Here is a 15,994-nt window from a genome sequence, read left to right as displayed (position 1 = left end):
TTTGGCCAAACACTGGTTTAGATGTTGCCTCGTGCCAGTGTTTTTTATTTTTATTTATTTATTTATTTTTAAGATTTTATTTATTTATTTGACAGACAGAGATCACAAGTAGGCAGAGAGGCAGGTAGAGAGAGAGAGAGAGAGGAGGAAGCAGGCTCCCTGCAGAGCTGGGGCTCAATCCCAGGACCCTGGGATCATGACCTGAGCCGAAGGCAGAGGCTTTAACCCACTGAGCCACCCAGGCGCCCCGTGCCAGTCTTTTTTAGATGTGATTAACATTTAATCCCTAGATTTTGAGTAAACAAATTACCCTCCACAATATCGGTGGGCCTCATCTAATCAGTTGAAGGCGCTAAAAGGCCAGACTGAGGTGTTCTAAACAGGGAAGGAATTCTGCCTTTAGGCTACCTTCAAGACTCAAGATGGCAACATTAACTCTTTCCTGGGTCTCTGGGCTGCTGGCCTGCCCTGCCTATTTTGGACTTGTTAGCTGTCTCAGTCTTATAAACCAATTCCTTTAAAAAATTTCTATCCTATTGGTTCTGTTTCTCTGGAGAGCCCTGACTAATACACTGGGCAAAGGCCAGATGTACAGGACAGAAACTCCCCGACATAGCATAGAGGAAGATAAACAGGACCCACCTCCATAAATCACTCCCCACCTTTCCCCCTAGCCACCAGTCCTCAACCTGTCAGATTCCTCTTTATTGAATCAGGCCCAGTATCTGAAAACAACAGGTCACTGAGGGAATTGTTAACTGATGGATTATACTCTAGCAGGTGTTTTTCAGTCAGGTTGGTGCTGTCATTAGAATTTTAAGCTGCTTATTTCCAAGTTGAAGGAGAAAGTGTCTTATCATTATCCTCAAATAAGGAATGTTCTAAGAGATGCATTGATCACAAGGCATCCTGAAAGTAAACCGGTGTTACTCCTTCAGGGTGGAGGCAAAGCCAGGTTTTGTGGAGCCTAAAGTTATACCTAAAGTAGGAGGTCCCTCTTTAGAAAAAAGAATACACAAATATCTTACTTTGGCAGTTTATCAGTGTAAGTGATCGTATGAATCATATGATCATATGAGCCCTCCTGGGGCTTTACATTTGGAGAGGGAAAGTGAGGAGCCCTGAAGCTTAAGCTTTATTAGCTTCAGGGTAAATCTGGCTCTGTTTCTGGGCTTTTTAGGATGGGGACAAGAAAGAAAGGTGTTGGCCTCTCCTTAGGTTGGTTCCTGTTCTGCTGGGAAGGAAGCTGGGCTGGCCTCGTTACCAGCTGCTGCAGGAAGATACATTTCTCTTCCTCTAGATCCACACTGTTCCCCGCCTCCAAGCCCTGCTGGTGTGAGCTGCCAGACCCCTGCCCCACTCCATCCCTTTCCCTGCTCCCTTCTCTGCCTTCAGCTCTCATCCTGGAGTTTCCAGAGCCCATTTGCCATGCACCTGTACCCTGTGTTTGTGTATGGGGGTGGGGGCTGGTTTTGATGACATTTCAGATGACAGCATGCAGCCTGTCTCCTACCTTGCAAATGCAAACACCTCTCTGTGCTTCCTACAGCTCTTTGGTCTCTGAGGACAGCATTTCTAACTGCATGAGAAGCAGCAGCACTTTGGTTGCCTCGCGAGAAGGAGCCTTGCTCTGTGGTCCTTTCTCTACATCCGTGGCCAGCCCCCTGATGACCCTTCTTCCTGCTTCTTCCCATCTCCAAGGGCTGGATTTATCTGTCTCACATATGCAGACTCATGCTATCAGAAGCAGTGGCTTTCTGGCTCTACCCAGGGATAAGTATTTTTATAGAATTGGCTTTCAGTATTTCATGGAGTATAGGAATTTACTGGCACCTTCTGTCCTCATTCTGGGAGAAGCTCAATGACTGGCTGAACAGTTCTGCAAATCCCAACGGCTGGCGTTTTCTGTTTTCTCTCAGCTCCGAGTTCCTGCCTCTTCAGAACTCCTGGGCTCATGTTCACCCCAAGTTTCAGAGCAGTTCTTCCCTGTCTGCCCCCACCAACTGAAATCTGGGCCCAGAATCACTCACACCTAGACACACACAGACTTATAACATAGACTTTACTGAAAGAGTTGGGACAACGGAGTTTTGTATGGCGGCAAAACCCGAGCAACTGAAAATAACATTTCAGCATCCGTGTTTCCTACATCCGCCTCCAGGACGCCCTTCCCTTTTGCTCCCATTCTCTCAGACTTGAGCCCCTGCTCCATTGACTGTTACCCTCTTCCCCTCATCCCTGGCTCCTGCAGAGGGCAGAAGTAGTCTCATTCAGTTTAGACTAAAAGCAACTGTAGCAACAGTTCTAGAACCGGTTCTTCATCCTGCTACACTCAGCGTAAATAAGACAGAGAGAGAAGTGAAGAAAACAGAAGTCCTCACCACGACGCAAAAACGGACACCCTCTCTTTCACACCTTTAAACATTGGAGCCGCACATACTCAGCCAGTTCTGCCTCAAGCTGATAGAACTCTCCCACAGAGTCCCAGTGACTCTCTGGTTTCCTCTATTTCCTCATTTCATTGTCTCCTCTTGGATCCCAAAAGCTGTCAGAGAAAAGCCCTACTCCTTGTTCTCACGTCACGGAAGTCCACGGTCGGGAGCCCTATGGGGCAGTGAGGTAGTGAGGCAGGAAAGAGGCTGACCTGGAGAAAACAGAGGGACAGACTGAAGTAACCCGAGGAGCTGAAAGGTTTATTTAGGAACAAGGAAGATGACTCCTGGGACAGGCAGCCACATGGTAGATCCCAGGACCTTTCCGGGCTGCGCGCACCATGGGCACCCTTCAGACTCTAGGGACAACAGGCACCGCGCAGAGACAGATTCTGTACCTAGACGCCCCCATCCTGTAGCATGGCCTCTGTCCCCAGCTTCTCCAGCTCCTCATTGCTGTAGCCTCTGGGACACGGCTGGTACTTGGCCCCTGGGGTCTCCCTCCAGGAGGAGAAGCGATGGTGCCAGAGGCTGCAGAGACCGTAGATGGCAGCCAGTAGGGCGGCACCCAAGGCCAGGTACCAACAAAAGAAGATGGTGAGGAAGGTGAGGTCTCCCGGGTTCTCTGCCTTCCAGGGCTGCCCCGAGAGGGGAACGTACATCAGCACAGAGAGCTGTAACATCCAGCAGCTCAGCACCAGTCCCAGCCAGCTCTTGAGCACCCACAGCGTGGGCTGGTCAGGGACCCAGACCTCGATGATGAGCACCAGGCTCACCAGGAAGGTGGGCACCACAAACAGCACATGCACGCGGATCTCCAGGGTGCCCTTGTTCTCCAGGTGGGCGGCCATCAGCAGCACCAGCACACAGAAGGCCAGGGCCTCAGCTGCTCGCTCCAGCTTGACGTTCTGCCATGCCTGACATGCCTGGCTCACGATGTCCACCACACCACTGAGCATGAAGAACCCATACATGGTGACATGACCCCAGTTGTTGTAAAATATGAACGGCCGCTGAGGGTTCTCCCAGTCTATTATCTTCATCCGGTTTACTCCTGGGGGGTAGAAGAACTCAGGAATGATGCCGCCCAGGGCAATGACCACCTTCATCACCCCTTGCACAGGTACCCGCTGCCACCACCTGTGTCCTCGCTTCTCCCTTGGGGGCAAAGGGGGTCTGAGTAACCTCTGTCCCCGCAGCAGGGCCAAGGACATCATCACTGCATAGTACAGAGAGAAGACGAGGAAGAATACTCCTGCCAGAAGGTGTCCTTGGAAGGTACCCATGGTCTCGCTGTGTGTGCTGGAGCCAGCAGAGCGAGAGCCGGCAGGTGAGTGGCAACCTCGCGGGGCTCTCCTCACAAGCAAGAGTGGCGGCTTCTAAGCTGTGGTGATATCTTCCTGCTCCAGCTCCACCCCTACCTCCCACACATGAAAGGACACACGTCTGTGCTGGAAGCATCCGAGCCACTCCCTGGGTGGGATCTTTCAGCCATGTGGCACTTTGCCTCACTCCGTTCCTTCCTTAGGTCAGCCAAACTTGGGATGCCAACCTCTGCACCTCACGTAGTTGACCGTTTCTCCTCCATCCCCTTTGCCCCACCCCCCACAAAGAGAGGGGACGGAAAGAGGTGATTAAGGGGTGGTGGCTGACTTTCTTACTGTTGACTGTCTCTTTGTGCCAGTCGTATTACATCTTTTTTCCCCTCAGTTAATCCCTCAACAACTCTATGAGAGAGTGGAACAAAAGGTATAGGTGACATTAAGGCTCTGAGCGGTGAAACCACACGAACAGGTGTCACATCTAGCCGGGAGCACAGCAGAGCCAGGATGGCGACCCAGATCTACTCATTTGCTGATAAAGTCCAGAGTTTGTACGTGACTAAATGACTTTCAGTTCCAACACTTGTAAGTCACATGATGACGGGCAAGTTACTGTGTCTTCTTGAGCCTCAGTCTCCTGACCAGTAGAATGGGGATAATAATTACTTCAGAGGTTTCCTGTACTAAATAGAATAAGGTATGTGAGTGTCTGATACATTAAAAATGATGTAGTGATTATTAGTAATTTTTCTATGTTATTACTAATGTTCCTTGCAGAATTCCTATGATGTTAAAGTTGTTCAAGTATTCCTATGAATATTACCAAAGCAGAAACCATTTTAAAAAAAAGGGAGGAACCTAATTATATTTAAAAATGTAAAACTTTTTTATTAACAGAAATTAAGCATTACAATGAATAATTTATCATATATTAAAATTACAATTAAAATTAATTTCAAGGAGCATCTGGGTGGCTCAGTTGGTTAAACAGTTGCTTTTGGCTCAGGTCATGATCTCAGGGTCCTGGGATTGAGCCCCATGTCAGGCTCCCTGTTCAGCAGGAAGTCTGCTTTCTCTCTACCCCTGGCCCCCCTCTACATGTGCTATCTCTCTTCCCCTCCCAATAAATAAATATAATCTTTAAAAATAAAATAGGGGCGGGGCGCCTGGGTGGCTCAGTGGGTTAAGCCGCTGCCTTCGGCTCAGGTCATGATCTCAGGGTCCTGGGATCGAGCCCCGCATCGGGCTCTCTACTCAGCAGGGAGCCGGCTTCCTCCTCTCTCTCTCTCTGCCTGCCTCTCTGCCTGCTTGTGATCTCTCTCTGTCAAATAAATAAATAAAATCTTTAAAAAAATAAAAAATAAAAATAAAAATAAAATAGGGGCACGTGGGTGGCTCAGTCAATTAAGCGCCTGCCTTCAGCTCAGGTTGTGATCCTGGGGTCCTGGGATCAAGCCCCATGTTGGGCTCCCTGCTCAGATGGGAATCTGCTTCTCCCTCTTCCTCTCCCTCTGCCCCTGCTCATGTGCTTTCTCCCTCTCAAATAAATAAATAAAATCTTAAAAAATAAAAATACGTGTTCATGAATCTTTAAAAAAATTAATTTCAAGGGAAACATAAATTATAAAATTTTACTCCATATTTGACAAAGTATAGGTCTCCTAACAATACAAATCAAAAAAGTTAAAAATGAATGCCTCAGTAGAAAAATGAGCAGAGGGCATAAAGTGGCTAGTCATTCAAAGAAAACTGTAAGGAGCCAATAAATCTACAAAAGTGGGAGCCTATCTGTAGCCTTAACAACACAGACTTCTCTTCATGGAGGATAAGGTAGTTCTTTCACTCCTCCATGCCAAGTGGGAAAAGTGGTGAAGAATGAGAAATGAGGGCATCCGGGTGGCTCATTGGTTAAGCTTCCGACACTTGGTTTCAGCTCAGGTCATGACCTCCGGGTTGTGAGATCAAGCCCCGAACCCCATATTGGGCTCCGCCCTCAGTGTGGAGTCTACTTATCCCTCTCCCTCCCCCACTACTCACTCACTCTGTCACTCTCAAATAAATGAATAACATCTTTTTAAAAAGTGATAAGTGATAAGCTAAAAATGTTAAGGCTACTATAATAGTAAATGGTTATCCAAATTTTTTAAAAAATTGTCTTGCTTTTTTTAAAAAAGATTTTATTCATGTATTTATTTATTTAAGAGAGAGAGAAAGAATGGCAGGCAGAATGGCAGGCAGAGGGAGAAGGAAACTCTCTCTGAGCAGAGAGTCCCACATGGGGCCTGATCCAAGGACCCTGAGATCCTGACCCAAGCTGAAAGCAGACCTTTAACCAACTGAGCCACCCAGGCATCCCTTAAAACATTTTTTTCTTATTCTAAGAACACTGAATCTTGAGAATTCAAAATTTTAATATCCAAGGGAAGATATGCCCACCAAAGGACACATTGATGATTTCATTGAACCAGAAGCCGAGGCAATCACATGTATATTTCAGGCTCCTCAGTCACGAGGCAAACAGGCAAAAAAGAAGGATATTGGTATTGACTGAGGCAAGTGGTTCTGATTAAAACAGGGACATAGAATTGCAGCCATATAAGGAGGTTGGGAGGAAGAGGTGTGGATGCAGGACAGGTGCCTCACCAAGTTGCCTTCTTAGGCTACGTATCTAATGGTCATTAAAGGAAGATACTTTCATGATCCTATGTAGGCAGGACCACCAAAGGCTCTTTGATTCACTTTTTTCATTCAAGAATAGTACTACTAATGTCAGATACTTCTAGGCCCTGAGGAGCCAATAATGAAGAGAGACAAGAAACAAATAAATATACAAGTAAACAACAACGAAAAAATGGTAGAGGGTGTTAAATAGTAAGCCTTCTTCCCTCAAAAAAAAAAAAAAAAATTGAGGCAATTGCAATAGTGAGTGAATCCTTCAGATCAAATCATAAAAGAAATAACATTTAAGCCAAGATCAAATTAGCATTAGGGTCCAGCCCTGCAATATCTGAGTGAATGATTGGATAGCTTTATCATATGAAGACCTAGAGGAGGAGATGAAGGAAGGTGAAGACCCTGGTAATAACACTCCTTATTGACACTGTATGCTGTTTCCAATCTTTCCAACTGTGTCTTTCTCTTCCTAACTGGCATCATCACATCTTGGTTTTTGCCATTGAGAGCCTGGTTAGGGGCATGCCAGGTAGTAAGAACTTAAGTAATTTGTCTTTCCTGAACTATCTTTTGCTGCATATTACAATGAGTGAGTGTTTTTGTCATCAGAAACTAACCGAAAATTTGAAATCAATGATGCGATTGTTTAATGCATGGAGAAAAATCTTCAATATGAAGACATCGAAATGTGGCAATTTCTACATGGTAGTTTTATGGGGAATATTCATTTGTGTCTTTATTTTTTTTGTATCTTTCAATTGTTCTATGAGGCTTTAGTAATTTAATTTCATGACAAAATTTCCAACTTGAAAAATTTTGTAAAAGCTCTCCTGTCACTAAAAACACTTCTTTATACATGTATATTCACATGTACAATTATTTATAAAGATATAATATTATACTAACATATTTTAAAAACCAAAAAATGCACAGACAGGTTTAAAAAGTAATATAATAAATGCCAATGCAGAATGAACAAGTGTTAACATTTTGTCATGTTTGCTTCCAGGGTTTAGAGAAATAAATATTCAGATCTTTCCTGTCTCAATCCCATGCCTCCCTCCCTTCAGAATGGAAAAACCATATCTTTTTGGTGTGGATCTTCCCTGTCATTCTGGCATTTTATATATGTTTGCATCTTTCTGTGTCTTGTCTCTTTGTCTCTTTGATCTACCTGATCATTTTCTATGTATTTCTAATTCTGAGAAAACAAGCAATAGAAGGAGGTCTTCCCTGAACAAGACACTGCTCACGCCTCAGTTAGAATCCATGTAAGTAGAGTTCCTTTGTAATGAAGTCAGTGTGGTTAAATTAAAAAGGGAGGAGGGACTCAAAAATCGTGCAAAAATACAGCTGATGGGAACCATATGTCACAGTGGCGCCGTTCCAGTAAACTGGGCAAGTATTGAAGTGTTGATGCTAAGGTAACTGAAGGTAAGCAAAGCTAACTTTTTTTTGAAATTTATTGATTTATTTGAAAGAGAGAGAGATCACAACTAGGCAGAGAGGCAGTCAAGGGCGGGGGGGTGGGGGTGGGGAGCAGGCTCCCTGCTGAGCAGAGAACCTGATGTCGGGCTCCATCCCAGGACCCTGAGATCATGACCTGAGCCAAAGGCAGAAGCTTAACCCACTGAACCACCCAGGTGCCCCAACTTTTTTCTTTTGTAAGACTTAATTTATTTATTTGAGAGAGAGTGAGAGAGAGCACGAGAGGGGAGAGTATAAGAGGGAGAAGCAGCCTCCGCGCTGACGCGGGACCCGATCCCGATCTCACTAACCCCAGATGCCCAAGCAGGACTAACTTTTATCACCCCCTTCCAACACACACACAAAGTGACCATGAGTCCCTGGTGTGTCTGTCTCTCCCCATCTTCCAAGTGGACAGTTATTTATCATCTGCTACCCTCAGAGTCATCCTGGCTTTCAAAAGGAGGCGGTGTCTGATAATACTTACACTAAAGATACATTCATCTTTAGTGGATGTGATATCTCAGTCAGTCATTTCAAGCCCCTCATCTCCACCTGAAGAAAAAAATCCTTAACTTTGCTCACGACTAAAGGAATTTTTGGCATCAACCAGCAGGTGTTTGTTATTCGAAGCGGTTCCTGAAAGTAAATTTGATTTAGACCTTCTAACGCAGTGGTTTTCAAGGCTGCCCATTGGAATCACCAGGGAGCTTTTTATATGTTTGGGCCCTACCCTGGAAGTCCTGATTTAATTAGTCTGGGGTTCAGGATTTAAAATCTCCCCTGCAGACACAAAAGGACAAATACTGTATGACTCCACTCATATGAGGTATCTAGAACGGTCAAATTCTTAGAGACAGAAAATAGAAACTTGGTTGCCAGGAGCTAGGGGTGGGGAGGGGGGAGGGGGGTTACTGTTTAACTGATATAGAGCCTCTCTCTGGGAAGATAAAAAGTTCTAGAGGGGGATGGATGGTGGTGATGACCGCCCAACAATGTGAATGTACTTAACGCCACCCTAGAAATGGTTAAAATGATAAATTTTATGTTATATTATGTACAGTAAAAAAAAAGGTGAAAAACAAACTCCTTTCCTGTGATTGCAATTTGCAGTCAGGTTGAGGACCACCTTGTGCTGTCTGGGGTTACTGTTGGCAGGTGGGTCCTGCCCTCTCAGCTGAGTGGGCTCCCTGCCTCCCCAACCCAGCTGATCATGGTTCAACTGTTGCTGCTACTAGGGGCAGTGAAGTTTCCCTTTTTACTTTTCCTTTAAGATTTGGTCTGTCTCCTGCCCAAGACGGGTCCTGGAAACCCTCTCCCTGCCTTCTGTACCGAGCAGCAACATTTCTGTGTAGGTTGCTGAATGGCAACCTCTATCAGCAGGGGGTTATTCTTTGGTCCCTTCTCATGTCTGTGCCTGAGTTTCCCTGTCCTGTCTTCCAGACTTAGGCATGCTAGGTTTGACTCAGCACCGTCATCTGACTCATGCAGGTATATGTCACACAGGACTAACCAGCCAGTAAACATCAAATAGGGATGACCATGTGTCCATGGGGATGACAAGTGAATTCTTCGTATATTATCTGATGAAATGCGTATCTACTTTGTTAGCCAGATGTTAGCCAAGCCACTCCGTCTTTTGAAATGTAGGTGAATTTACTCAAGCCCCGTCCAGCACTCTGGGCAGGAGGGAAGTCCAATGATCTGTCCAAGGTTCTCCAATGCTCCAGGGCTGGGGTTTTGCTCCTGTCAGACTCTGGGAGTCTGCCTTCGGCTCTGGCTGCGTTCACACTTGTAGACATGCTCTGCAGCAGTGCCCTTTGCTCTGACCCAGAGGGGAGACTCAGCCCCTTTTCATTGATTTCCACCTCTACCCTTTGGAAAACAAAACAAAACAAAACAAAACAAAAATGCTTACACAACGCATTTATTTGCACAGCAGGCTTTATTGTCTGTGTGAGGATGGTGACTGGGTATTACAGCAACCCAGAGCAAAAATCCTTGATATTGGCTATTAGATATTTTTGTTCTTAAAAGTCCTTCACTGATATATGATTCTATTCATATAAATTTCCCAAACTGGTAAAACTAACCCACGGTGTTAGAAGTCATGATGGTGGTGAGCATGACGGGAAGGAACCAGGAGGACTCCTGAGGGCGCTTCGGGAATTCTGGGGAAATTCTTTATAGATTAGGTGCAGTTTACAAAGGTGACTTGGGGAAAAGCTACAGAGCTGTATACTTGTGATTTGGGTACCGTCCTGTATTTATATTATGTTTCAATTAAAAAATTTCACATTAAAAATAAAGAAGAGTGGGGTGCCTGGGTGGCTCAGTGGGTTAAAGCCTCTGCCTTCAGCTCAGGTCATGATCCCAGGGTCCTGGGATTGAGCCCCACATAGGGCTCTCTGCTCAGCAGGGAGCCTGCTTCCTCCTCTGTCTCTCTCTGCCTGCCTCTCTGCCTACTTGTAATCTCTGTCTGTCAAATAAATAAATAAAATCGTTAAAAAAAAAATAAAGAAGAGTGAAGAAACCCACCAACAACTTCATGCCCAAGCATGTTGCTTGACTCTCTCCACCTAGACTATCTTCAGATCCGTATAGAGACTTCTCTCACCTATCTATTCTCTCCACCCCAGAGGGCAATTCTGGATTTTGATCTGTTAACATTGTTTTCAAAGAGGACCAAAAAGCACATAGACACAGGGGCCTATTGTCAGTGATGAGCTTGGGCGAATATGGCGGCTCTCACCCTCGTCTTCCTAACCCTCCTCAGAGAAATCACGCCAGCGAGAATTGGAAAGACTTGTCCAGGTGCTCACTCTCCATGGGCTTTCCCTTATTTCGTCCTCCCTTCCATATCAGCCCATTCTCTAGAACCCTCTACCTGTCAGGAGAGACACATTGTGTTTGCTTCCACCCTTCCAGAGAGGCCCAGAAACCCCCTTTGTGCAATGAGACAGATAGACTGAAAGATCCTGAAGCCATCCAGAAGCTAAAAGCCCCAGGTAAATGAGAACATGGCTCATGGGACAGATAGGAAGTGAAACTGGCCCTCAAGACACGTCAGTCTGCCCACCAGTGAGCATCCTCAAAGGACAGCTTTGCATCCGGGCACGCAAACATGCAGCATGACCTCTGCCTTGAGCTTCTCGACCTCTCCACTGGGACCCAGGGGACATGGTGGTACTCAGTACTTGTCCTTTGCTAGGAGGAGAACCATGGTGCGAGAGGCTGTAGACAGTGCCAGCATGGACGCCTTTCCTTTAAGGTCAGGGGTCAGGAGAAGGTGGGGAGATGCCCAGGGGCTCCAGTGGCTGAAAGACACTTCATTACACATGGCTGCAGTGACCAAGGTGTGGATCAACAGGCTATGTTAAAGGCTATGGTCTTGGCTGCCCAGCCCGGCTTTACTGTGCTGCTGTGCTAGCCATGCTTGTTTCATTACAGCAGGAAGAAGGCTAAACCCAGTGATCTGCTTGCCCCAGCATGTGGAGGGGGACAAGTTCCTCAGGCTCTTCCCACCGTCACCATCAGCTTATCCTTGGAGGACAGAAGAATTTAGTAAGGAGGTTATTAAGAAGGCAACAGCTTCCTCCACCTCCTCCACAGGTACCTGCTGCCACCACCTCTGTCTTCATATCTCTTGGTAGGACATGGTCCCAGCAGTGACCAGACATTCACAGAGAATGCCTGCACCTCCCAGGCTGCCAGGAGCTCGGGGACGGCCCAACAATGGCTGATCAGGTGGGCTCACCTCTCAGGCATGTGCTCACAGGAGACAGAAGAAGGCGTGTCAAGCCCCTTTGCTCCGTTTGCTTTCACTGTTCTGCCCAGGCATTGAGCTAATAATACATGAGAAAGGTACACGGCATGACCATTACGTTCGCTATTATGGCTGAGGTACCAATACACCAGGTCTCACCAGCCTGGGGCTCTAAGTCCAGTCCGATTAACATGAGCATCTGCGTTTTAATGGCTTTTAGTCTCCACTTTTTCTCAGAGGGTCTTAGAATCTTGCAGAATTTCCCTTCAGCTTCTGCATTAAGGATGGTTATGGAGTCTCCCTGCCCCAGGAGTCAATTCCGCTTAGTCTGCCGGCATGTTGCTGGCCACATGCAGACCAACTGTCCACGCTGCTTGCTGGGCCCTGACTCTCCAGCTGCTGTCTTAGGTAGCCCCCTGAAAAGCTGCAGCCCCTGGGCCACCGCCTTCCTGTCCTCTGGCCTGTGCTGTCGCTGTGGCCTGTGCTGGCCTGTGGAGTCGCCAGCACTGTGGGGTCCACTCTTGCTGCCAGCCGTGCTGGATCTCTGAGGCTGGGGCTCCACAGAGAAGGGCCTTGACAGCTGGGAGGGCTCTGGTCTTGCCTGGTCTAGATCTCTGCCAGTTCTCCACGGTGAAGTGAGACAGGAACAGCTATTTTTCTACCAGCGAGAGGGGCCTCACACGAAGATTCTTTGAGCTCTGCAGGTCTCTAACATTCTGTGAGGCCCCTCCCTTAGGTCCTCCACCACCCTCTCTTCTCAAAGTACATACCTGTGGCTTTAGTAGTCTGGGTTCAGGTAAGGTTGAGGATCAGCCTCCCTGTTATTCCAAAACCACTAAATCCCTTGGGCTCCCAAAGTTTGGAGATGAGTGGGTTTTGCATAAGAGATGACATCCTCCTTTGTGGCAAGCATTATCTGTGGTGTCATATTATTCCTTCCTACAATGGCTCATGTCAGGGACCCCTAGGGTATCAGATTCCCCCCATAAGGAGCTGGAAATGCCAGGTTGGTCCTTAGTGGCCTCACTTGAAGTAGGCACAGACCCTAACCACCTGCCCTAGATTTTGCCCTGGTCCTTAGTCCTCTAAATCATTGCTTTAATAACCCTCCTTTCTGCTGAAATCCACCAGAGATCATTTCTATGATTTCAGGCTAAGAACTCTGTCTAAGGTGAAGGGTTCTTCTTTACCTGACCCCAGCTCCACTGGGGTTAGATAAAGATGTGTTTGGTTGTCTCTCTTCCTCCTTTCCTTTCCCCTCCTTATCTGCCCATCAGTAAGGAAAAAAATCCCAGCAACTTCAATAGAAAGATGGACAAAGGATATGGACAGGCAAACAAAAGAGAAACACAAGAAGCGACTAAGGATACAACCAGATGCTCAAAATCCCTGATAATCAGAGAAACACAAATTCAAAGGTTTGTGAGTTATCGTTTGGCATCTGTTTGGCTGGTAACAATTCAAAAGCTGGGTAATGCTGAGGTGGAGATTTGGTGACAAAGAAATCAATCATGTATCACTGATGGAAGTATGGGTATGGCCAACCAGACCAAGGAGTCTGGTTCTGCTTGGTTAAGTTAAGTCCTACATTGGCACACCCTATGCCCTAGCAATCCTGCTTCTGGATATACAACCCAGGGAAATCATCATACAAACACATAAGGGAACACTTATAAAGAAATTCCTTATAGCATGTTTCTATAGTAGCTAGAGGTTACCTAGAGTGGTTAGAGGTAAACTGAGTGTCCACTGCTGGGAGAGTGGAGACAGGGCACACAATGGGGAGTTACAGAGAGGTTAGATGCCTTGAGTTAGGTGTCACATGGGAATAGGGCTGAATGGTACAAGCATTGACAGGAGGAGACATAAGAAGATATACTGTATAATAGCACGTTTTACAAGAACACATTCAAATAAAGATGACTATTGGGGCACTTCGGTGGCTCAACTGGTTAAGCGTCTGACTCTTGATTTCAGTTCAGATCATGATCTCAGGCTCATGAGACAAGCCCCATGTCGGGCTCTATGCTAGGTTTGGAGCCTGCTTAGGATTCCCTTTCTCCCTCTGCTCTTCCCTGCTCACTTTTTCTATTTCTCTTTCTCTCTCTCAAAAGAAAAAAAAAAAGTCCAGAAAAACAAAGATGAACATTAATTTAGTAAAAGAAGAGGGGCACCTGGGTGGCTCAGTCGGTTGGTCATCTGTCTTCAGTTCAGGTCATGATCCTGGAGTCCTGGGATCAAACCCTGCATAGGGCTCCCTCCTCAGTAGGGAGTCTGCTTGTCCCTCTCCCTCTTCCCCCTCCCTTCCATCTCCCTCTTCCCCCATTCTCTCTCTCTCTGTCTCTCATATAAATACACACATACATACATACATAAAATGTTTTTAAAAATACAGTAAAAGAATGACCTGTAGAGGGGCGCCTGGGTGGCTCAGTGGGTTAATCCTCTGCCTTGGGCTCAGGTCATAATCCCAGGGTCCTGGGATCGAGCCCCACATCGGGCTCTCTGCTCAGCAGGGAGCCTGCCTCCCCTCCTCTCTCTGCTGCCTCTCTGCCTACTGTGATCTCTGTCAAATAAATAAATAAAATCTTAAAAAAAAAAAAGGAATTAATAGATGGGAACTTGAAGGGGTAAGAGCCTAAATGGGTGAGACTTTGCTCCTTGTCTTGTCTGGGAGGAGGCAGCTAATAGGCCAAGATTCTGGGAGTGGCGATATTACATTCCACAGTGTCCTAAAGACATGCAGATTCCTCAGAATCTAGAATGTAGAGCTGGAGGGACACAGTTGGTGGTCAACGGTCACTGGTCAATGTCTACAAAGGTGGAAACTTAGTATAAGCCCATCCTCTAGAATACTCTCAAGCCCTGTTCCTGGACTGAGTGCCATCAGGTGCTGACAGATCAGGGTGGATCCTCTCTGGAAGAGGATCCTCGGTCTTAACTTAATTTTCAAAATAGTCATTTCATAAACATGTCCAGAAGGAACACAGGCACACAAGATACATGAGACAAAACAACATATCGCAGAATCAACAGAAGCCATAAACCACAGAAACAGACTCGCCAGGATCTCTGATGTTAGAGTTCCTGAGTACAACCTTTAATAAAGCAATGCATACTGTGTCAAGGAGATAAAAACAGAATTTAAAGTTTCATATAAAGACATGGAAATTTTGAAAGCAACAATGTAGATTAAAAAAAAAATTGGGGACGCCTGGGTGGCTCAGTTGGTTAAGTGGCTGCCTTCGGCTCAGGTCATGATCCCAATGTCCTGGGATCGAGTCCCACATCGGGCTCCTTGCTTGGCAGGGAGCCTGCTTCTCCCTCTGCCTCTGCCTGCCACTCTGTCTGCTTGTGCTTGCTCTCGCTTCTCTCTCTATGACAAATAAATAAATAAAATCTTAAAAAAAAAAAAGGTTTAAAAAAAAATTGCAGGGACACCTGGGTGGCTCTGTTCGTTAAGCAACTGACTCTTGATTTCAGCTCAGATCACGATCTCAGGGTGATGGGATCGAGCCCCATGTGTGGCTGCACTCTCAGTGAAGAGTATGCTTGTCCTTCTCCCTCTGCTCCCTGCTCCTGCTTTCTTTCTCTCTCTCACACAAATAAATAAATAATAGATAAAATCCTTTAAAAAGCAATTAGACGCTGTGGAACTAAAAAGTGCAATAATCCAATTAAAGCCCAATAAGAGGTTTAATAATAGATAGTCAACGGAGAGAAAGATAAGTCAGAAGAAATCATCCAGAATGAAGCGCATTGAGCCATAAAGATCAAAAACACAGAAGAGATAATAAATAAGAGAAGGTACAGAACCTGACACATGTTTCTTTGGAGTTCTGGAAGGAGGGGAGAGAGATTGGAGAGGCAATATTTGAGAAGATAAAAGTTGAGAATTTTCTGGAATTGATGAAATAAGCTAATCTCTGATTCAAAAAGCCAAAGGAGAGATTCGCCCAGGAAACAGAAATCTCAAAGGCATTGGTTAAGCCAAGAATTCCCGCTTGGGAGGTTCTCCTTCCACGACAAAGTGTGAGAGTACTTGAGTGACCTGAATTTCTTTACAGAGGTGTTCTTGTTGTTTGTTTTTGAAGATGGTAGAGATTTGACCTTGTTTATAAGCTGAGAGAAGAAACTAGTTGAGAGTGACAGGCTGAAAACATAGGAGAGGAGAGGAGAGGTAATGCCTGCAGTTTTCAGAGGAACAGACCCATTCTGTGAATAATTATATTATCTACAATACCTACCATTTATTGAGCATTACATGACAGAATCTGATTCAGGGAGTTGTCACACATTAATATTAATTCTTAAAATCCTTAATAATTAGTATT

General features: G+C 45.9%; 1 protein-coding gene across 1 annotated transcript; it reads right to left on the bottom strand.

Annotated features, from left to right (window-relative positions):
- Positions 1-2,318: 2,318 nt before the first annotated feature.
- On the bottom strand, positions 2,319-4,192 carry LOC131825866 (transmembrane epididymal protein 1A-like). Its single transcript, XM_059165221.1, has one exon. The coding sequence runs from the start codon at positions 3,716-3,718 to the stop codon at positions 2,831-2,833; it is 888 nt and encodes a 295-aa protein (XP_059021204.1). The 5' UTR covers positions 3,719-4,192; the 3' UTR covers positions 2,319-2,830.
- Positions 4,193-15,994: the final 11,802 nt, after the last annotated feature.

Source organism: Mustela lutreola, chromosome 2 (genome assembly GCF_030435805.1).
Source record: "Mustela lutreola isolate mMusLut2 chromosome 2, mMusLut2.pri, whole genome shotgun sequence".
Lineage (NCBI taxonomy): Eukaryota > Metazoa > Chordata > Mammalia > Carnivora > Mustelidae > Mustela > Mustela lutreola.
The sequence above is the reverse complement of the archived record's forward strand: the minus strand, read 5'-3'. Positions and strand labels throughout refer to the sequence as shown.

Coding starts and splice junctions, on each gene's coding strand:
- LOC131825866 (XM_059165221.1), bottom strand. CDS start 3,718: ATGGGTACCTTCCAAGGACACCTTCTGGCAGGAGTATTCTTCCTCGTC.